General features: G+C 52.0%; 1 protein-coding gene across 2 annotated transcripts; it reads right to left on the reverse strand.

Annotated features, from left to right (window-relative positions):
- Positions 1–23,221, reverse strand: LOC116665755 (liver carboxylesterase-like). Of its 2 annotated transcripts, none has more exons than XM_032486356.1 (14): positions 23,092–23,221; positions 20,097–20,301; positions 16,326–16,470; positions 13,867–14,000; positions 11,526–11,679; positions 11,096–11,200; positions 9,080–9,184; positions 8,715–8,753; positions 7,579–7,719; positions 5,934–6,014; positions 5,528–5,675; positions 1,760–1,891; positions 659–731; positions 1–381 (listed from the first exon to the last, which is right to left on the reverse strand). In XM_032486356.1, the coding sequence occupies exons 1-14, from the start codon at positions 23,141–23,143 to the stop codon at positions 198–200; spliced, it is 1,698 nt and encodes a 565-aa protein (XP_032342247.1). In that variant the 5' UTR covers positions 23,144–23,221; the 3' UTR covers positions 1–197. The 2 variants fall into 2 exon arrangements, with proteins under 2 accessions (XP_032342247.1, XP_032342246.1); XM_032486355.1 differs by having other exon boundaries at positions 20,097–20,304.
- Positions 23,222–23,451: the final 230 nt, after the last annotated feature.

Genomic DNA, 23,451 nt, shown 5'->3' on the forward strand with positions numbered 1-23,451 from the left:
TGACGTGGCTTCTCCAAGAGCATTTATTTCCAAAACTGAGGCCACAGATACAGAAACCCCCACTCCTTGACCTCTGCCCACTCCCAGTAATGGGTCCCCAGCCTCCACCATAAGATGCCTCCTTGGCCCGTAAACACTTTCTCTAGAACACGCCTGTCCGGGTTCCCACAGGCCCCCAAGGCCAGCTGCACCGCCGGTCACAGCTCGACGTGTGCTGTCCGGGATGCCTTCTTCGCTGCCTCCTTGGACAGGAGCTCGGTCCAGAAAGCCACTTCCTCGGCTTTCAGCTTCTCGGCTGCCTGGGTGGTGACGCCAATCTGAAGGTAGCCTTCCTTTTGGTCGTACACCGGCCAGTGGGGCAGCCCCTCGCCATTGGGATTCCTGGGAACAGAATCAAATAGAAATTCCTCAAAGCTACTGTGTGGTCCCAACACCCCTCCGAGACTGACAGGGACCCCTGGCTTCACTTCTGCCAACGTCTCCTATGCCTCCAGAGACAGGAGGCTGACCGTCTCCTTGGCAGCCTGTCCACTTTGGGGAGCTCTCAGGTCGGACGCCACGGGGCTGGGAGTTTGCCCATCACACGTTGGAAGCGCCCCCACCCCACAGCCTCGCCCCGCGCCTTCCCAAGCCTGCTCCAGCCTTGCCACCTGCTCACCCGTTCCGAGCAAAGTTGGCCCAGAATTTCATCACCATCTTGCTGAGATTGGTCTCCTCTTCTGAGGTGCCCCCTGTGGGAGAAGACCAAGCCCTGCTGCTCACAGTGAGTCCATGGGCAGCAACGGCCCCTGAGAGCTTGTCAGAAGTTCAGAAACGGAGACCCTCCTCCTGACCTACTGAGGCAAGCCTGCATTTTAACAAGATCCTGGTAACTCACGTGCACTTTAAGCATGACACTTCCTGACCTGGGCCTCAGCAAAGGGCAGCGGTCAATCTATAAGCTGCTGCCCTTGTCTTTTGTGCCCGGCGTCCCCCTCCCCCCACCCAGGGTCCCACTGCCGCAGCCAGGGCTTCTGCTGCAGCCACTCCACCTCCCAGGGTGCTGTCCTTCGGGGCTTCCCTCAGTCTCCTTCACCCACACACACCTTCACAGAATCTGGAAAACAACCAAGCTGCAAGGTCCCCAAAGAGTCACCCAACCAGGAGATGCCCAGAGGCACTGAGTGCCATGAGCAGCCCTGAGGTGTGTCCCCACAAGTCGTCTGTAACTGCTGATGGCTAAGGCACTGAGGACATTGTGAAAAGGGCTTCATTCATTAATAGATTATTAACACAGTAATAGATGTATTGATATATTAATAAATTAGAATCCTAAATATATTCAAATATTGAAAGTGATAAGTTTTAGATAGATAGATAGACAGATAGATGGTGAGATAGACAGACAGACACACACTGGCCCTGATTCAAGGTTAACAGCAATTCTGACCTGCCCCTCACTCACAGTCTGCTGTGCTCTGCGAGTGGGGAGAGGGAGAATCCAGCCCCGGAGCAGGGCCTGCAGGTGACCCACCACCTGGCTCACTGATGCCCGGGTCTGGATTCTTAGAGTGACCGTCAGTGAGGGCACAGGGATACACATCCCCCATCACGCACTTTAGGGCAACAGAAATTAGGGAACACTTGTCCTTCAACTCTGCTATGGTGAATTCTGGAAACTAAGGCCTGGAGAGAAGGAGGAACTTGGCTAAGGCCACTAAGCCAAGACTTCAACCCCCATATCCTAACTCCAAGTTTCTAGTCACCAAAGGGCCATCACCTTTTAAAAGTGGAGCCCCGAAGACGGAGAAGATCTCATCCCCGTGGTCTCCTGCCACCGTCGTGGGTCTCATGTCTGACGAGAAGCTTGGGCGATACTGGAACTCATACATGTAGGTGGGGGCCCCGGAATCTGGAAGACACGGAGTCACACAGTTCATGTCACCAGACGCACACGTGGGTGGTGTCCCGCTGTCCGGGGGGCCGTGAGCAATCAGGAAACTGGGGACATGTCTGCTCCTGAGGGAACAATCGCAGCAGTAAGAGTAGCTGCCCGTCGTGAGCGCCAACCCTGTGCTCGACCTCGCTGTGCCTGCAGGAAGCCTGTTAGCAGCAGAACAGAAGGAAAACCTTTCAGGAAAATGTTGTGACTGGCCTAAGGGTGCACAGTTAGGGAGCTAGATGGGGTTTGAGCCAGGCAATTGAGAAACGAATGAGTGAATGAAGAGTGAATGAATGAATGAATGAATGCTGAACCCTTGGCTAGATCCATTCAAAGTAACCATCACTCTCCGGGCACTGGGCCAGTCTGCAGGAGCCCCTTCTAACGCACTCACACGGGGGCCCTCTGTGCATACACTGTCCACTACCATCTTTCGTTGATAACAGGCTAGTTTTCATTCCTTTGGAGAATACCTGCGGAGCGACAGGTGTCATGTATTCTGCCCATTTTTGAGCGTTTCCAGTGTTTTCCACACCTATTCCGAGGAGAGTGAAGCTAATCCAAGTTGCTGGTCTGAAAGTGTGGATATTTAAATACAAACCTACGCAGAAAGGGGACAATCTGCCTCTTGTGTCTCAGGAAACTGAAATTCAGCATTTCCTTTTCCTCTGTCACCTCACATGTTTTGCTTCCTGCTCGGCCAGCGGAGTGTGCAGGTCCTGGTACTGCCCCCACGCTCACCCCCGTCTCCAGGTCCCCAGAAGATGTCAGGTTTCCTGCTGATGCTTCCGCAGACTCGCCCATCCCCGCTCCTTCCAGGCCAGTTGGCGGGCCACCAGTCTAGGGGGCGCTGCGCAGGGATCACACGCCCCCAGCAGAGTGACGCTGACCAGGGAGGGTCGGCCCCAAGTCAGCCTGTTGGGGAAATGTTACAGCTTGTCCCCCACTGGGGACAGTAGCAAAGTTGTAAACTGCAGGAAAAAAGGAGTATGAACAAAGAAGATGACGTATAGCCCCACCACTCAGAGAAACCTCTGGGACTATTTCAGCACACAGCCTTTTTGTGTATATACAATTACGACGATTTTGTGTCTGTTATATTGTATGACTGTCATCATTTCTTCGTGTCATTAGATACTCGCTCACAAGGCTGTTTAACAGCCTCTGCCATCGTGACAGGAGGATGCAGACTGATGTATTCAGTTGCTTCCCTCACCCCCCAACATTGCGCCCTTGGTTTAGGAAGAGGTGTTTTTGGGGGAAGCAACCCTTCTGTGGTCCCATAATCCACTGATTAACAGCGGCTTCAAGCTCAAGCAGAAGTTGTTGGAGGACGGGGTTTAATCTTTCCTCTGCTACGCAGAAGTGTCAGAAAGGACACAGAACCCAGCTGCACAGGAGAGACCTTTTGTGAATGAGGGAACTTATTTTTGGCAGCTTGTTGCCCCAAACCTACTCTTCTTCTTTCCTTTTTTTTTTTTCAACCTCTGAGATTTATAACATTCCTACAAACACCACATAAGTCTTCAGAAGAAAGTAGGGCACAGATTTGAGGAATAAGATTTAGGAACAAGAGAAGCAGAGGGAAGGAGAGAGCTAGCAATCAAAAATACGCAAATTAAAACAGTGTGATGTTACTTTTTTGGTAAGGAGGGGCTTATGAAATTGGCAGCATTCCCTTTATTTTTCAGCCTGAGTTTCGCAAATGAAAAAATTAAGAAATCCATACCCTCATGCACTGGAGAGCAATTTCACAACATGTATCAAGAATTTTAAAATATCCCTACACCCAGTCTAGCAATTTCACGCCTACTAAGGATTCCTAAGAAATGTATTAGAGATGTGGCTAAAGTTATATGCACAGAAGGCCGAGCATCATGCTCTTGTGGCATCAAAGTGTGAGAAGCCAGGACAGGAATCCTAAAGGAAATCGTACTGCACTATTCCCTGAAATAATGGACTTTTATGAAATTGTATTGACATTGAGGAAGTCTACAAAATAGGGTTCTGTCAACAAAAATATAATCTAAAATTAATATTTCAATTATATGTAAGGCATAGAACGATCATTAGAGAAAAAAGCGTCTAAAATTTACAGCAGATACTTCTACATAGAGAAATTACGAGCAGTACCTAGTTTCTTCTTCATGTGTTTACATATTTTCAAAAAGCCCTGTAGCTGTAAGGTGGTAATTTTATATTCAGATATTTTTTTGATAGAAAGGTAAGACAAGTAGACAAAAATATGAAAAGGAAAGAACAACATTGATAAAATCTGGGAAGTCTGTGAGAAAAAGACCCTGAACTCAAAGCTATGAGACGTCAGATAAAACACAAGTCCAGGATGACTGGGTCAGCAGACGACGAAGAAGAGGAAATCACAGGTCAGAGGTGTATCAGGAGCCAAGACCAAGTTTATGAAAGAATAGATTGGACCCCGGGCAGCCCCTGGGTGAAAAAGAGTTCTATCGGGACCCTAGGGAGAAGGAAGTGGTCACCAGAACCTGTATTTTGGGGACACGGCAGGTCAGCTGTTGCTGCTTTTAATTATGCATATGAAGTCCCAAATCCTACACATTCCAGCCCAGTTGGAGAGAGTGCTCTGGAACAGAGAAGCATTTCCTGCCTCGCAGACTAGGTGAAGGAGGGCTCCTAGAAAAGCAGGATCCTGTGATGACCAAAGGGACGCCTCCTCCCCAGGTGAGCTCCTCCATCCCTGACCTCACACCCCGCACTCAGCCGTGGGTGACGCTGGGGGCCCCTGTGACAGAACCAGCACACATCAGGTGGAAGGAGGCGGCTGCAGGCATCAACATTCTCCAGACCGCCTGCCCTCACTCTTCCAAAGCTCACTCCTTCCTATTCTTGGCTTCACTCTACCCCCAGCTGCACTGGTTAACAAAGAAGTTTGCAACTAGCTCTGACCTTGGATACCTTCCAAGACACAGCTTCCAAGATGTGCCCTGGGGCCCCACAGATCACGTAGTTCAGGTGAGGAGCCCTGTGGCAGGAGCTGACGGTGCATCGCAGCTCCCCTGTTTCTGGACGTGTCAGCCTGATTTCCCCTCCAGCACCTGTCGCTCTTTGCCTCAGGTCTTTGGCTGCCAGAAACCACTCTGCCCATGTGTGCAGCAGGTCAAAGCACCGGGGGAAATTTACAGCCCCTCAGGAATCGGCTTCAGCCAATAATTTGTCAAAGGTGGAGGTTAAATACCCCAGCTCTCCTGCCGCTCATTCGGGTGAACCATGAGACGTGTCCTCTGCTGGACTCCCAGAGATCCCAGCTCCAGGCGTCCACCCTGGATCCCTGCTTCACAGTGCAGCACGGATCGGCTGCCTTCATCTTCCCGTGTCTCTTCTCCACTTTAACTGCAATTTTCTGGGATCACCTCCCAGGTAAATGACTTGCATTCAGATTATTTTCTCAGAGTCTACTTCTGGTAGAAACCAACATAGGGCAGTGCCCCACCCCAGGCCTATGGGATGGACCTTTGAGGACTGACCCCTGGAGTTTCCACATGTCTCTCTATGCTGCGGGTGAGGACAGGACACCGTGTGAGGCTGGAGGGGTCGGTTTCCCTCTCCTGTCCAACGTCTGGGACTCACCTCTGTGGTGACGAGCCACATTCACAGATGGGACACCAAACACCCGATCTGCAATCAAGTCGAGTAACAGGTCTTTCTTTTTGACAGGGTCATCTGTCCCTGCTAAATACTTCTCAGTAGCCACCGGAGCCAGTTCCTTAGGGATGTTCTGAAATGGAACAATAGTTAAAGTGACCACCAAGCCCTCGTGAACAGCATGGCTCCTCCTGCCAGTGACGAAAGCTTGCATTATGGTGAGTGTCTCAAGCCCGATGCAACCCCTCCACCCCCAGCCCCTGGCGGTGAGGTGGAAAGGCAGACAAATGGGAGCAGAACCCTCCAGCCCCAGTCAAACGCTCTGCACTTTGGGAAAGCCCCTGTGCCTCTTTTTTGGCTCAGCCAGTTCCTGTGATTCCTGGATTCTTACAAGGAGAGAGTAGGACTTCTGCACGAGTGCTGTGGCCTCTTCCTGGTCCAGTTTGCCTTCAGAGAGTGGGTAACCCATCATCTGTTAAGAGAAAGGGTGAGCAACTGTGAAACGTCAGCAGTTAGCAAGAAGGACCGATGTGGGGGGTCAGACCAAACCGACTCAGGCTGGGGGTCACTCTGTCACGTCTTGACGGGCATGGGTCTTTGAGGAGCTGGGCAACATCAATGGATCAAGTGGACTTTTATATCCGGAAATCAAGAAGCGCAAAGAGAGAAAGTAATTGTTAAGGGAGGCTGCCCCAGCCCTTTGAGGTTTACACGTACACACATATACGGGTCAGGCTGGGGTCCCCACAGTGGTCCCGGACACAGGGACGGGAGGTTTCGGTCTGCCTAGAGTTGAAGGAGGGGCTCGGGGGCACGTGACACAGACCCCACAAATCCCTGCCTGGGTCAGGGAAGTGAGGAAGCCCCAAATCCGGCCATTATGGCTTTGGGCCAATGGTGCAGCCTCTGAAATCCTTCTGAAGGACCACGGGGCTCTGCACACGACTCCATCCAGACTCTGCAGTAAGAGACTTGACCAGACTAGCAAGGTGACAAGCAACTGAAGGCGTGTCCCCAGGGTGACGCCAGGTCCCCTTGGAAAGCTCCGCGCTCCCAGGAGAGTTTACTATTTGTTCCAGCCAAAACCTGGTGACAGGCAGAGAGGGCCCTGAACCCCCGCTGAGAGCAGTTACTCTAGAAACCTTGCCATTCTCAATCCTTTCTCTGCCCTTTGATCTGGCAACCTTCCACCCGAAACTGTTTCCTCAAAGACCTGAGAGCGATCTCTTTGAAAAGCCAACATTCCGGGGGTCACTCCCGCTCTCTCTCCCAGTCCCTGGGGAGGAGAAAGACCGCACTTTGGTGGGTGCCTTGCACCAGTGACACCCCTGCCTCCCGTCACGAAGACAGGAGAAGTCTGTGTCCCCTCCAGAGAAGGCCAGCTAACAAATCCAGGTGGCCCAGTCACAAGGACACCCCTCCTCAGCTTTCAACAGGCTCCAGCCTTTTGTTTCAGAGATTTGGGGTGAGTCCTCGCTGGACTCTCTCCCTATTGTGGTGGGGGGGGGTAACTGAGTCAAACCCGTTGTCCTGTCAACCAGTGTCCTGCTGTGTTGATTTCAGACAGGAGGGAAGGCCCTTCCCAAACTCAGGATCAGCTTTAACTCAGGAGGAAGCGAGCACCTCAGTCTCTCCAGTGAGACGACTGAGTGCCTGTGCAGGGGATTCATTGGGAAACTGGGGCCGCACCAGCCCAAGGGGAGGGGCTGCCGGCCCCAGGCCCCCTCGCCTTAACTCTGAGCCCCTTTCCCTTTCCTAGCCCTGAGTTCTCATCTGCCCAGTGATTCTCTGCAGCACCCACATTTCAGGATTCTTGGATAATCAGAGAGTGCTTGGGGACGTGGCTCCCCTCGGCCACACCTCCCAGGTGATAGGTGGGCATCGTGGACATGGTCTCCATGGAAACGTCAGCTGGTACAAAGGGGACAGCTGCCCTGGACCTAGAGAGGGGTCAGGAGAAGGTGGGTCCTGTGACAGAGGTGGGAGGGGTGATGGGACGCGCAGGGAGGCATGTCTGAGAGGCTTCACTTTCTCACCGTTGGAATAATCCAGCCAAACTCCTGCTTGTTGATCCCCACGATGTAGGGGACGGTGTTGAAGTCCTGTTCAGCCAGAATCTCTTCAGGCATCTTCGGCAGCAGCACTCCGTCCACCACCGTGGGCAGGAAAGCACGGTTCTGGCGAGGGGGCAGCGTCGTGCCTGTGTCACAGCCATGTCCCCCTCTCCCCTGCCTGAGCTCAGGGCCACCACAAACCTGTGTGCCCATGGGCGGGACCACACCCTCAGGTCCTCACAAAGGGGCCAGTCTGTGTTTCCCCACAGGGCAGACCTCTGACCAGGGGCCAGCAGCGGTCAGGTGACGGGAGCAAACCTGCACTCAAATTGGTGTAAAAATACATAGTAAGCCGTGGATACACTCTGAGGTGTGTGCATCTCTGTGTGCAGCTCTGCAGCTACAGTCAGTCCTCGATACTGGTGCTGGTTCGGGGCTGGACGTCACTGGGACTCTGAGCAGTGACTATGAGCCGCTGCTCCGGGGAAAGACGGGGTCAGGTTCCTGCGAGCCTCTGGCCATATTTTTTCAACCTTTTTTATGTGTGTTTTTGTTTCAAGGTACTATATGTAATATGTATACATAGTTTATAAAAAAATCAGTTATGTGTAATGGTTATCTATAATAAAACAAGGGCTCGACATTTCCTGGGCCCTGGGGAGGCTGCTGAGGGAGTTTCCGGGGTGGCTGGGCGGAGGGTGGTGTCCCCAGGACTGAGCTTTGTGACTCCCTTCCTCACAGCCCTGCAAAGGGCCCAAGCGGCACAGCCCTGCAGCCTCCCAGGAGGAGATCTGGGCTCCCCATGAAGGCTCCCCGCCCCGGTCATCTCCACCTCCCCACAGTGGAAGTTTCTAGTCTGGCTTTCTCCTAATGGGGCATTTGTAGGAATGCAAACAAGACGAGGAGGTTGGCTGGGCCCAGTGGACACCGATTTGATGACTAAGAGCCCAGGACTCAGAGTCAGAGGAACTAATCCAGTCCTACATCTGGTCTTTGGCTGTGTTACTTTCCCAGGCAAGTCACTGACCCTCTCTGGGCCTTTCATGATTTCGTTTTCATTAACTGAAGCATAAGGGATGAAGATTTAAACTGTGTAATCAAGAAACTAAATACCTTACCTCCTTGGTATCTGAAAATGAATCAGGACCAAAAAATTTCTGTGAAGACAAAGACAGACATGTGGGTGAGAAGGCTTCCTGGAGGAAATGTGGACCTGGGCTCACCCAGGCATGAGCACCGGGTATAGGTGTGGGCCGAAATGAAGTGGGCCCCGGGAGCCCTGGCCTGAGCAGCAGGTGTAGGTGTGGGCTGGGTGGGGAGCTCTGGGGAGGCCGTCTGTTTGGGCCAGCCCTGCCCTCCACCCATTTCCCCTTCTTGCTCCCCCCAGGCTATAACATCCCAATTTTCCTTTAGGGTACCCACACTCTGTGTTTATGGAGGCGGGGAGCGGGGATTGTGTGGCCACGAGAACAGAAGCACCTACCATCTTCAGCGACACCTCCAAGAGCTCGTCCTCTGTCTTCTGGCGCAGGCAGTGAACAAGGACAGCCGAGGTGATGGTTTTACATCCAGCAAAGACCGCAATTTTCTGCAGAGATCACAGGTGACAGGAGAACTCAAGAGCCATGTCCCTTCGCTCCATCAGTAACGAGCTGTTCTGTCTCAACCTCAATTTCTAAAGGCAGCAAAGGAGCAGAAAATACTCTGGACCAGGTTGTACTGAGTTCCTGTCATGCCAGTTACACTCCTCTATCTCTGGTGCCTTACCTCTGTTAAAGTGGGCATGACCACCTCAAACCTGAACATCTAAAGGGAGACAGCATGCAGTGGGGCTTAAGAGCATGGAATCCAGAGTCCCACTGTCTCATTTCAAATCTCAGCTCATCCACTTAAGAGCCTTTTGGCCTGAGGCCAGACACTGGCAAAGTGCAGCCAGAGGGGACAATGCAGATGGAGAGGAGCCAGGCTCCACCATGGCAGGACTAGGGAGGGTGAGCATGGGCTGCCCAGAGCCCGGTCCCACGTCTCACATACAGTCAGCACTCAGTAAGCATTTGTTGAATAAATAAAAAAGCACAAGGAGAAGGGGAGAGAGAGACAGAAGGATAGAGAGACAGAGAGAGTACAGAGGGAGAAAGAGAGAGAGGAAGAGAGCAGGACAGAGAGAGAGCGGGAGGGAGGGAGAGGGAGGGAAGGAGGGAGAGATAAGCAGCAAGAGTAAGAGTCTTAGTTTCCTCATTCTGTCAATTTCTGTTCCTGTTTAATAGAAAAATCCAGCCTCATCTCTGCCACCTTTGTTTTCTTCCAATCAATTCCCCCTTCTGGACTTAGCTTGGTCAAATAAGCTTCTACTCTTTACAACCAAGAATTCTGACAAATATTCTCAGAAATTCTAAGAATTCCTGGTGCATGTATCTCCTCCCCTCCTACTTCCCAGTCCCTGTAAGTCTGGCTGCCTCCAATTCCCACCACCAAACCAGCTCTCACAGCCCTACATGACCCCTCCTCAGCGCACACTGCCCAGCAGAGCCTCCCTGTGGCTCACCCTTCCGTGCCTTCCTAACACCCTCCAAATAAAGACAGAGTCCTCACCAGACTTCGATGCAGCATGGCCCCCGGCACCGGCCCCACCCTCAGCTCCCTCCCCGCTCCTTCTGTGCTTCCCTTTCTGACCACATGACTCTTTCTCACTCTGTCTCACTTAAGATACTTCCTGCTGCCCCAGGACATTTGCACAGGCTGTTCCCTCGTCCTAGACACTCTTTTCTTACCAAGTTACTTACTACTTATCTATCTTTTCTCAATGCATTGATTTTTTTTTCTTTTTTTCCTGGAACCCTTTCCTGATAACCTCCCCTTCCACACTGGACTAAGGACTCCTTTTGGATTCTGTTATATCAGGAACCTCTCCTCTATTGCTCTGGTCACAGCTGACATTTAACAATTTGTATAATTATGTCATCTGTCTCCTTCCTTTGAACAGAGCTTCATGAGGTTGCTAAGTGTCTGGCTATATCAAAGCTATTTGTTGAGTGAATGGATGAATTATTGAATGAATCCTCCAAGAACCCACCCCAGTCACAGGCCCCAAGGGAGGCCCCATGCAGTGCCAGTAGGTTTACCAGAACTCAGACCCTGGTAGAGCTAAGATGAGATGACAGTCCTTTGTCCACTGTCCAGCCCTGAACGCCACCTGGCACACTTTGGGAAGTGGGGATGGTGGACAGTGCACGGGGCTGGCCGTCCAGACTCATGAGCTTGCGTCCAGTTCTGCGCTGATCCCTCACTGACTGCGGCATGTGCTTCCACTCTCTACCCCAGTTTGCTCAGTGATAGAGCTGGGAGGCTGGGTGAGGCATCTCCTTGCCCTTCCCGCTCAGCCATTTCCCACTTCTGTGGTTCTTTGAGGACGTCAGCTGCATCCCACAGCAAGAAAGGCCCCCCAAAACTCCAGGAGAGCAGAGCAAAGGGAGTGGGGACAGTCCAGTGTGAGATCTACCTTCATGGCAGCCTTCATGTCCTTCTGGACCAGGCCAGCAGTGAAAGCCACGCCGCTCTCAGAGATGGCCCGGTGGAAGAGATTCTTGGCCAGGGGAGATAACACCTGGGAAGGGAGTGGAGAGAAAGGGAGCTGATGCTCAGGGGAGGGGTCTTCAAGAGCTGCCTCACTCCCAGCTCTGCCTGGGCCATTCCCCTGGAGACCACGGGGCCCAGCTGGGGCTGGAGATTCTTCTGGCCTCAGGACACTAAACTGAGCCCTGAGCATCCTGGGGACACAGGAGAGCTGGCCATTAGCTCTCCAGAATCTCTGATGCTGAACGGAGCAGGGTCAGCCTTGAACCGGGTCTTGTCAGTACAGGGCCCGGGACTAGATGGGCTGGTCTGCAAGGGGTCCCATCAGCAGCCACGTCAGGGCCAGGAACACTCACAAGAACCGAGACACTTTCCCCTCCAGCTGACTCCCCAAAGATGGTCACAGAGCCTGGGTCTCCTCCAAAGTGGGCGATGTTCTTCTGGACCCAGTGCAGGGCGGCCACCTGGTCCAGGTGACCCCAGTTCCCCTGGCTGTGTTCGTCCCCAGTGCTGTGAGTACAAGGACAGGGCGGGGTTGAGAGCAGAGATGTCACGGCAGGGATCTCGGGATGGGGCTGGGGGTCTGGGTGAGCCTTCCGGAAAAGACTGGGCTTCCACAGCCCTGGTACTGGGGTCTTCACTGCCTCCCACCCCTGCAGCATCGCTCTGCTGTAGGGTCTACACATCTGTCCCGCGCCTGCTTCCTGAGCATCTACTGTGAGTCACACACTGTTCTGGGAGCTGAAGCACTTGTGAGAACAGAACAGGTAAAATCTCTGACTCCACAGACTCACACCGCACACCGTGAACTGGTACACGGCTGAGTCTGGAGTGCAGCGTCAGGTGTGAAAGTGCATTCAGGAAAACAAAACAGCGAGGGGACCCGCAGGGCTGGAGAGGGGCTGGGAGTCTTATTTCAGATCACCCCATCAAGGAAAACCACTCTGAGGCAGTGACATTTGAGTAGAGACCTGAATAAATGAGCCCATGAAAGTTGCAAATATCCAAAGGAGGGAATCCCAGGCAGAAGGAATAGAAAGAGCAAAGGCCCTGGGGCACAGGGAACAAGGATGAGTGTGGGACGCGCAGATGCAGAGGACCCTGAGGACCCTGGCAAGGACTTCGATGTCATTGTAAGTAAGGTGGGAGCCACTGCAGGGAATGACATGATTCCATTTATGTCCCAAACGATCACTCCGGCTAACGTGTGGATCCGACATGGTATAAAGGTCACTGAGTTGTGCAAGCAGGTGTGATCACAACAATCCAGGGGAGAGACAAAGAGGGTTTTGAGCAGGTGACTCAACGGGAGGAGCTGAGAAGTGGCTGGATTCCAAATATTTTAAAGCTGGAGCCCAGAGGATTTGCTGGTCAGTGAACATGAGATGTGAGGAAAAGAGAAGGGTCCAGGTGACCACAAGGATTTATCCTGAGTAACGGGGGGTGGGGCTGCAGGCAGCTGAGCAGGAGGCCCAGTGGGGAGAGCAGGAGTGTTTGGGGGAGCAGTGGGGGGGGTCAAGGGTGAGGTTTGTCCCTGGAAGGGCGGGTGCCCTCAGATGTCCCATGGAGTCGCAGGAGCTAATTAATTATGTGCACGTAGGTTTCAAATGGGAAATGGGGGTTAAAAATACGGAGATTGGAGGTCCCTGAGTGACCTCAGGAGCACCAGTAGGACAGAGAGGGAGATGCACGGAGGAGGCCTGAGACGGGGAGGAGGGTCGGGAAGGGGCGGAGAAGGAGCAGTGCAGAGGGAGGAGGTGACCAGGAGCCAAGAGAAGGAAGCTTTAAAAAGCCGTGAGGGACCATGTGTGCATGATGCCAAGGTTGGGCCAAGAGCTGCTGGGTGGTTGGTGACCTGGACCAGAGCAGTCTGGTGTCTGGACGGGGTGAAAACCTGACTGAGGGGTAGGGGTGGCTGGGCGAGAGGAAGCAGTGGGAGTGATGTGCAGTTTCCTGAAAAACGGAGCATAGACATGCCTGTGGGGGAAAAGGCGAGGGGTCTCTGTGACGGAGGTACATCCTGGACACCACTCGGCTGGGATAACCCTCCTCCAGCCCTAGGTCCTTCCAGTGAGGTGACCCCTCCCCCAGCCCACCCATCAGCCATCTCAGGGTAAGAGGTCCTGGGGCCGGTGCTTCCAGAAAAGGCTGAGTAACTGGGCCTGCAGGAAACACTGTCCCTGCGCCACAGAGACGCCATGCAGGAGACTCAAGCCTTCCCTCGCGCACGTGCCAAATTCCAGAAAGGGCGTGAGTGCAACATCCCTCCCAGGAGGGGTGCCCACGGGGGTCAGATGCTCCCACACCTCCCAGTTCCGGCCACGCGCCCCTCCACCGCTAAGCCAGGCTTCTGAGTGCCGCGCTGCACGTTAGCGCGCATCTTCGAGGTTTGCGACACGCAAGGGCAGCACAGCTGCCACAGGTGAGTCTCCGGCAGGAGGTAATATTTGCGCTGGGCTTTGCAGGAATGACAGGAGTTTGTCAGGTAGATTAGGCGTTTTATATGCAAAAGCTCAGAAGCAATTGGGCCAGGGCGGCTGGGGAACGAGAGGGTAGGTGGAGCCCTGCTATAGGGGACATGGATGCCTTACTAGGAAACTTAGCAAAGATCCCCTTGAGGGCTTGCAGGACCAGAGCTGAGTCCTAACACCCTCACACTGGGGGTCAGTGTGCTATGAGGAGAGGCCAGTGTCTTACCTGAAGAACCCCCAGATGCCCAGGCGGTACTGAATGGTCACCACCACCACGTTTTCATGGGCAGAGAGGGCCAGCCCGTCATAGGTTGATGCCCCGCCCACCACCAGACCTCCTCCGTGGATCCACACCATCACCTGGACGGGGAGGGAGCAACCACACTGGTGACAGGAAGCCGAGGTGGGGAGGACCCCAAGAGGCTGCCTGGTTTGGTCACCCACCCATTCTCCCAGCTGGGGCCAAGGCCACCACCCCCCTCAGAGCACCCTGACTGCCCCTGCCTGTCTCCCCAGTCCCAGTGCCACCTCCTCCCAGGGCTCTTTGTCCTGACAGCAGTACCACGGGAACAGCCAAGGCTAAGAGTGCCAACTTCTCCCCAGCATCCCACCGTCCTCACTCCTGGACCGACTCCCCGCTCAGCACACGGGGCAGCAGCTGCCCTTGCAGTCCCACTTCACCTTAGTGACCTCTGGAGCGGCGATTCAGCTTCTCACGTGCACGGAGGATTCTGTCAAGAAGCCCAAGCCCTGGGGGTACCTCGTCTTCATATGCCTCCCTGCTGCCTCTTCTGCTCCCCAAATCCCACCCAGCCTCCGAAGCCCAGCCTAAAAGCCACCTCCTCCAGGTTTCCATCATTTGATGACTACGACCTGAACACCTACTATGTCCAGGAACTGTGGGAAGAGTTGAGGGTGAGAATGGACAGACACTTCATAAGTCACGGCTCTTGCATTAAAAGAGCAGGGAAGCGGGAATGGCTAAAGCAATAACAGTGCAATAATTATAAAATTATAAATTATAAAAAGGAACTTGAAAATGAACTACGCATCAAGCACTACCTCCGCATTAAAAACAAACCACCCATGACATAGGGACTACCATTGTCCCATTTACAGACAGGAAAAGGGAGACACTTAAGCAGCCTGAGGCCACACAGCTCACAGGGGGTCGAGGCAGGACGTGCACCCGGCCAGTCTGGCTCCAGTGGCCACAGGCTGACCCGCGGTCGGTGCGGGAGGGTGGCTGCTGGGGTGGGAGGAGTTTCGTCCCTCCCACCCTCACTAATGCGTCGGGGGACCCGCCCCGTGTGCTGTGCCCGACCCTGACAAAAAGCTTGAGGCTCATCACTGAGCACTCGTGGCGGATTAGTCCCGCGCTGAGGAGCAAAGCCCGGTCTCCCAGCTAGTGAACGTGGAGCAGGGATTCCCGGCCGACCCCCGTAGTCCCAGAGCTGGCATCGTCAGCAGAGTTTCTCCATCCCCCAGGTCCCCAGAGTCCCTGGTCCTGCTACACCTGCGACCCCAGGCTCCCTGCGGGCGGAGGGACTGAGTCTGCAGTCCCCTCTGAGTCCAGGCCGAGCCCAGCGCTGCCCGGCAGCGATGTGATGCAGCAGCCAGCCCAGGTGTGCGCAGCCCAGGTGGGAGGACCCTGGAGCGCAGGGCTGTGTGGCCGTGGCTCTAGGCTCCTCCGTTCTCCTAACCCCCAGTTCCAGCTGTGCGTGCGGGGCACTGAGTGCACACCAGGAGAAGGAATGAGTGAATGAAGGAACGAACTGCTGCCCCCACCTCTCTGAGCCAAGCATGTGCACGGCCAGCCCATAGTCACAAGGTCACAGATGCCCTCCCCCAACCCCAGGCACCATACGGGGTGCGCTGGAGAGGGCTGGGCCCTCTCACCCCTCCAGTCTCTACCCCATGGGCCTGTCCTTTCTGGCAGACCAGCCCCTACCCTCCAGGCTGAGTCTGGAAGGCTGCTGCCTCTCTGGGCCTCCAATTGTTCTGGAAATGCTGACTCACTGGGTCATCAGCCAGGGCCAAAGACAATTAGGGAGTGAAATTAGCTTCAACAAAACCTCAGATAGTTGGCCAAGAGGAAGGGAAGTGCTTCTTGGTTGCCCTGGGCTCTGCCTCCCGACCTGCGCGACACTGGGACCCTGACAGGTGTCAGAGAAGGTCTCTATGTGCTGAGAAGAGGCCACACACAGGCTCCCCTTCCTCGTGAGTCAGAGAGCGTGGTCTGAGTACCACAGACCTGGGCTCTGGTCCTGCCAACCTGCTCTGCGACCTCACCTTCCCCTCTCTAGGCCTCAGTTTCTCTATCTGTAAAGGAAGGGCTGGGGTGTTGGGTTGCCTCTAGGATTCTTTCCAGCTCTAACTTTATTGGAAATTATTTCTTAGCTGCTCTGGGTATCAGATTCCTAATCTTACAATTTAGAGCAATCATTGCCCTATTAGCATGAGAGACCTCAGAAATATTAAAAATGCCATGCAGATGTACAGCAAACCTCCCCCGACTGGGGGAAACTGAGGTATAGAAAACTTGTGCTTCCTGATGTCAGGTTTGGTGGAGGTAATGGGAGCCCTTGGTCCCTTGAAACAGCCTTGGTCCACGATGCCCCCACCCAGCACTGCCTTCATCGCTTCCAGTCCACACCAGCCTTAACCGGTGGTCCCACTGCTTACGGGCAGGCTGCTTCTCTTCGTCAAGTCAGCGGGGGTGTAAATATTTAGGTAAAGACAGTCTTCGGAAAACTGGAGTTTAATCTTCTCCTTTCTGATGGTAAAGAAGTCTGAGAGCATCTGCCCGGTCACTGGGTCTTGGGAGCACCTGGAGGAGCAAGGAGAGAGAAGAATTCTTGAGGTTCAATCAGAGCTGAGCAAGGAAACGTCTCCTGTGTCAGGCTGGGCCTTGGACTGGCAGGAATAGGCCAGTAAATATAGTTGTTCTGACCAGACTCCAGACACTGGATTGGGCAGGAAGTTACCTGGGGCATCAGATGGGGGCTTCTCAAGTTCACCAAGGTCCCCCAGGATCATGTGTGGGGAGAGCTGACCCTCTTTCCTTCCCAGATCATTTGGGATCCCTTAGTCTCTGTGTTGAAGAGCCTGGGACAGGACCACTTCCTGTATGCCCTGGGTGCAGGCCGGCTCTCTGCCGGGATCTGTAGGGCGACCATATTCTACCAACTGGTAAGCATGGCATAGTCCACGGGAGACTTTCATATAGAAGGAGAAATCACTCAAACGGCAGACATTTAGAGCGTGCAGCAGTTCAGGGATGAAACGCACACGAGGCGACATCAGGAGAATTCTGTTCTAGTCCTGCCTCAGCTGCTAATTTGCTGTGTTTCCTTGGGTGAATTCCTTGCCTGCTCTGGGCCCCAGTCTCCCAGGTATAACTGATGGGGGTGATTTCTATAAAGGTCTTGCAGAATTCACATGCTATCATTATCCAGCAGGGACAAGCACTATTGGTTGCCCTATCAATAGATCTTAAAGATGCAACGGAGGTTATATTGCGTAACATTTATTGAGTCCTCCTACCATGCCAATCGTTATTTTAAATACTCCTTATATATTCACTCATTTAATCGTCAGATCAGCCTCATAATATGGGTTCTATTATTATGTACATTTTACAGTTGAGAAAATGAGGCCAGAGAGGCTACAGAATCTGCCCAACGTCACACAGCTAGGAAGAGCCATACTATGCATTGCTTATTTCCAGGAATATTATTAGCCACATTTCCGGATTCCAATGTCCCCAGAAAGCAGGCATCACTGCATCCAGTATATAGATGAGGCAACTCAGGCACTAAGGTGCTGGGATGACTCAGCTGTCAAGTGGCAGAGTCAGAGCCCCAACAATAGCCTCTTAATTTCCATCCGGGGGGAACTGACCCCAGATCACCAAGGCAACGGGCATAATATTCATAAAAGAAGAAATTCCAAAGTTAAAAAAGGGAAAAAGAGTTCAACGTCGTTAGTATTCAGACAAATACACAATAAAAAGAAGAGTTATATGTATAATGATGATAGTAAGTAGTATTATCATTATTTTTCTTATTCAACAGCAAAAATCCATTTTTAATAACCTCAAGCATTGCCAAAAATTCAGTTAATGGAGGCTCATTTATCAATTGAATAGTTGTAACATTTCTGGAGGAAAATTTAAAAAATACTCTTACTCAGAAATGTCATTTCTTGGAACATATTCAAAATTAGTTCATGAATACTTACTAATATTTAGCTCCAAGATGTTCATCACAGTGCTAATTTATTATCAAAAACAATTAAGGATGTCAAATAAGAGACTGGATAAATAATACATGATTCAATACCCAATGTAATGCAGCTATTAAATGTCAGGTTGTGACAGTTGATGACATAAGACAATGTTCACGATATACTTTAAGGAGCAGAACAGGCATCCAAAAATATGTGTGTAATGTGACATGATACTGTGATATAATCAGAAATATATATTTGATCTTTGACCAGTTTCTGCCAATGCGCTCTTAAAACCCTTGTCATTTCCTGAGTGATAAGAGCAATAAAAGTGTATACAGTTGTGTTAAGGAGGTGAGTTTTGACCTCATCTCTAAGTGCCATCGTGCTGGGCTCCAAAGTCCAGGAGGATGAAAGCTCTTTTATCAGGGACCTCACCTTACTGATATCTGCATCTGGCTAGTGGTTTGTATCCTTTAATATCGTTCACAATAAACTGGTAATCTAGCGAGTAAACTGTTTCCTGTGTTCTCTGAGCTGCTCCAGCAAATTACTAGATTCAAGGAGGTGGGTCATGGGAACCTCTGATTTACAGCCAGTTGGTCAGAAGCCTAAGTAACTTGGACTTGGAATTGGCATCTGAAGCAGAGGGCAGTATCATGGGACTGAGCCCTGAACCTATGGAATCCGATCCTATCTTTGGGAAAAGAGTGTCAGAATTAGTAGAATTGTTGGACACCCATACGGTGTGGAAGAATTGCTTTTTGGTGTGGAAAAACACACATACACACGTTAGAACTGGGTACAGAAAAGGATGTGATTCCATTTTAAGGGAGAAAGTGTGCAACAGATAAAAGGCCGGAAAAACAGAATCCAAGATATGAACAGCAGTTCTCTCTGGTTGATGGAATTGTTTGTGGTTTTCATTTGTGTAGCTTTATTTATCTGTGCTGTCTCACTTTCCTGTAATAAGTATGTAGTACTTATTACTTGTAGTCGGAAAATAAAAACAGTGAATATTATTTTAAGAGAAAGAGAAGAAGTAAGGGAGGAAAGAAGGGAGTAAGGAGAGTAGAGAAGGAAAAAAAAAAAAACAGAAAAGAAAGTGTAGCTAGAGCTAGGACTGTGGGAACGCTCAGAAATGTCTTGCTGAGGTAGCTAAGATCTGAATCGATGCTGGCATAGATCCACAGTGTCCCGAGGGCCATCTATGAGCCTTCTTGCCCAACTTGGTCAGGTGACTAGAACACACCAACCAGTGTTCTGCTTGTGATCAGGTAGCGAGACACACCTGGGAGTTGAGAGCTTGCCCAGTAAACACCCCAAAGTATTACCAACATACACCTCCTGGCCCACCCCACTCTCCAGCTATGTTCAAGACAGGAGAATAAAGAGAACTGTGAAAATTTAACGAAGGGAAACCTCACTAAAATAGAATCCAGAGGTCATGAGGGAGAGCTCTCAGGAACGCACCACTCCACCTTCATACAGAGCACACCGGGAAGAGATGTACTTTTCACTTCTGGCCAAACGTGACACTACTTAGCCTCAAGGAAGATTTCCTCCTTGCCTGACAACAGCTCAGCCAATGAGTGACTGTCATTCAGCCAATTAACAGCCACTACTTATTAAAATCCCAGTTTTCATCAGCGGACTTTTTCTTTATAACAGTCCCTCCCAATTTCCCCTTCTCCTCTATTAAAGAGTTCCTTCTCCTTTGTTTTACCAGGCTTGCATGTGGTTCACCATAGTTGCATGTCCCCAGTTCCAATTCTTTGCTGCTTCCATTTTGCTGGTGACATATCTAGTTGTTTTATGCTTTTAGGTTAACAGAATCATTATTTTGGAACCCCTCACCAGCTCAAATTTCTATTTTTTCCAAAGCACTTATCAAATTCAAACATATTATATAATCTGTTAATCTGCATATTGTCTAGTGTCTGTCTCTCCCTGCTACAATGCAAACTGCATGAAGTGGGATCTCTATTCTGTTCACTAATGGATCCCGGGAAACTAGAAGATGTCTGGCAAAGCTGCTCAATGAATGTGAGTGGAATGCAGGGCTCTAGAATGCTGTGAGAGTTCTGGAACGTTTTGCAGGATCTACAGTATCTTGAGGATTCCAGAACAAAGTATGAGCCACGCAGAGTGTTGCCTTGGCTCCAACCTGCATCCTTAGGAGGCTGACATCCCCCCCGAGAGACGCCAAACCACACCCCGGCTTACATAGGAGGGTCGGAGGTGGTGTTCTTCACGAAGCTCCATGGTTCTGCAGGCTGCGGCGGGGCAAACCTCAAGGATCCGAGAGGGGGCTTGGCAAAAGGGACTCCCAGGAAAACGGCCACAGGCTGTGCAAGTCCTTCTAAGCGGACGTGCTTCCCCAGGACTCTGCCCTGCGCCGTGTCCACGACGGGCGGCGAGGGGGGCTGCCCTGCTGGACATTGAGAGCAAACGAGGGCACGTCACTGGTGAAGGTTTGAACTCGATTCCAGGGCGTCTTGCCACTTTCTGCATGTGACCTTGAATGAGTCCCCTCCACTCTCCAGGCCCCCGTTGCTTCTTATGTGAAAGAGAGACGGGGTGAACTGTCCTTCCAGCTCACGGGGCTACCCGAGGGAGGGAACTGGAATTGGAGGTATATCAGCATCCAGGGAAAAATAAAACAAGAAGGAGAGGGGCTGGGAATGACAAAGGCAGTCAGTTTCCATTCTTAGGAGCCTCTGGAAACATTACCTTTGGCTCCCGGTGCTTAGCTGAATGCTGGAAACTGAATGAAAAATAAGCAGCCCCTCTTCTCAGAGTGTGAACCTTGTAGGGAGAAAAAGCCACACACATGCACACCTGGCCCTACTGCTGGCGTGGAAATGGGTGTCGTCCCGGGACGGGCACCAGTAAGGCCCCACAGGAGACAGAAGGGGCAGGGAGGCCCTCTGATTGCTGGCATCATGGAGGCAATGACCTTGGATGGATGCAAGGAGTGACAAAGGCAGAGGGGAGAGCGAATATAAAGGTATAAGCTGGAGCTGAGACTGAGCAGCGGCAAGGCCCTGGGACAGCAAAGTGCAAGGCCTGCCTGGGGAGCGATGGGCCCCCTTGGAGCAGGTGGGGGAACGGGCAGTGGAACATAATCCGGCAATGAGACAGGTCACAGGGTCTCGGATGCCAGGCCAGTGATTTGGACATTTTTCAGTTTATACATGAGCAAGAGTGATCTGTTCTAAAGTACAGTAGAGTGACACAAGAGGGGGCTCTGAGCAGGGCCCTCCCCAGGGAGCTGCCGTCAGATTCTGTCTGTGCAGCAGACGTCTCTTTCTCACTGAGTGAAACCCATCTCCCTGCAGCTTCCACACCAGGCCTGCCTCCACCTGCTCTGGGACCATCCCACACTTTCCCGTGCAGGTGGCCTTAGGGACACGTGTTCATGTCTGTCCCTCAGGTCTTCTCCTGTCCGTTCTCAATAGCTTCACTTTTTTAAGCATCACAACTGGAAATGATTTCTAGCTTCTCATCCTCCCAATTGCTCCCCTTTAGATACAGACAAAAGGTCAACATCTCCCTCAAAGTATGTGGCCAGAACAGAAAAGGTCTGATAGAAGAATATCAGTGATAACCTTGAAGAGACATGAAGTGGACAGAAGCCCAGTTGGCAAGGGTGCAAAGGGGGTGATGGGCTGAGAGGCGTAAGCAATAATGGTGCCGCAGACGTGACCCCTCTTGTGATATGTAATGTTTATGAACTGAGCACTTACTCTGTGCCACATGCGCATTCCAGTTCATTTCAACAAGTCTGCACAAAAGCCTTGCTGGGGAGGCATTAATATACCCATTTTACGGGTGAGGAAACTGAGGCAATGGAGGCAGCCAGCATGGACTTTCTCAGGGTGGAAATGGCACGGCCCTGCCAGCGGGTAACCAGCAGTAAGGGGGTAGCCCACTCCTAATTTGGTTCTTACTCTGCTCGTACACTCAGTTTCACACACGCCTCTCGTGAAAAGGTAGAACCCAGTTGGGGCCTGGACTCTCAGGGGACTGATGGCCAGAGCACTGCTCTGGATTCAGGAGACAGAGAGACATTCCTGAGCCCAACTTTCCACTTGACCTTGGTCAAGTACACTTCCCTCTCTGAGTCTCAGTTTCTCCATCTATAAAATGGCACAGGTGCATTCTAGGTCCCTTGCTGCCCCCTTGCATTCCCTGTGCATTTATTTTCTGTATCCTGATGCTTTGACATCTGGGGTCTTGCCGACTCTGGAGGGACTACCCCTCCCAGAGTGAGCCACTCCCTAGTGATAGGAATCATCTTCCCTTCCAGCACGCCAGAGCCTCTACCTCATCCACCTTCTTTATTGGGCTCTCACACGCCAGGCCACCATCCTCCTACCCTGATCACTCCAGGGCCAAGGACCTGACAAGTGTGGGTGGGCCCTGTGCCCCACAGCCCATTGCAACTGGCCAGTTGCCAATCCTAAACCCACTCATCTGGTCTTCTCTGCCAGCAACCAAGATAAAGTCTCTTGCCCCAGATTCCTCCCTCTTTCCCTTGCCCCCTGGTCCTCCTTGTGGCCCAGCATGGTTGCACCTGCCCCTCCTCCAGGGAACTGAGAGCAACAAGCTATCATTTCAGTGGCAGTTGGCTCCTGATCTGTCGGCCTTAGGACACCTCAGTTGTCTATTAATACACTATATTTTAAAACAAGCCCTTTGTTTATGAAAACCTTTTTTTGCACTTTCTCCATTCCAGACACAGTTTAGAAACAATAGCTGATTGCAACCTCACAACAGCCCAATGAATTAGTTAGACTTGTCACTCTCATTTTAGAAATGTGTAACCAAGGCATAGAAAAGAGAAGTCCCTTGCCTAAGGACCCACACTGAGCTGGGATGCGAACCCACACACTCTGGCGTCAGAATCGATGTTAATACCCTGCTAATTCACCCTCCATCATTTGGCCATATCCCAACTAATAATCAAGAGACAAACATACGGAGTTCGGCAAAGTCCAGTCAAGGGACGCACGAGGTCCGCTAGTTGCTAAAACACCTGCGAGTGTTTACCCACCAGCCCGGGTTCCTACGGGCCTGGCTGAGAGTCCTGAGAACGAGGGAACGCTGCTGCGGAACCGGCCTGTCACTCTTTTGCCCTGTATGCTTCTCCTCCACCTTGTCCCCGCCTCAAGGATTTCCAATGGTGCCCCGCCATTCGCATTTCGGGAGGACTCACCCCAAGCCCTGGAAGTGGCGAGGGAGGTCAAGACCAGAGGAAGAAGCCACATCGTGGAAGGACAGCAACGCCTGTGCCGGCAGGTCTCCGCGCCCTCGGAGGACTGTTCGGGTCCCGCCCCCCGACTCCCGCCCCCCTCCAGCTCCGCCCCCACCTCCCTCCACCAGCTCCCTGCCCTGCAGCTCAATAGCTTAGTCAGGAGACAACAGAAAAGCTCTCCCCTCTTCCAAAGATCCCAATGAGTGGCTCTTAGGGCCGCCAAGTCACACCCTCTCAGAGTTTACCCTCTTTTATCAAAAGAGCCGGTTTTAAACTCTCTGATTACACAAGACTCGTTCAATAACTTGTCTCATAAGCATT

The sequence above is a fragment of the Camelus ferus genome, chromosome 9 (assembly GCF_009834535.1).
Source record: "Camelus ferus isolate YT-003-E chromosome 9, BCGSAC_Cfer_1.0, whole genome shotgun sequence".
Lineage (NCBI taxonomy): Eukaryota > Metazoa > Chordata > Mammalia > Artiodactyla > Camelidae > Camelus > Camelus ferus.

Coding starts and splice junctions, on each gene's coding strand:
- LOC116665755 (XM_032486355.1), bottom strand. CDS start 23,143: ATGTGGCTTCTTCCTCTGGTCTTGACCTCCCTCGCCACTTCCAGGGCT. Junction 6,015..7,578: donor TTGGCTGGATTATTCCAACG/GTGAGAAAGTGA, acceptor TTCTCTTAACAG/ATGATGGGTTACCCACTCTC. Junction 732..1,759: donor CGGGGCTCCACTTTTAAAAG/GTGATGGCCCTT, acceptor CTTCTCCCACAG/GGGGCACCTCAGAAGAGGAG.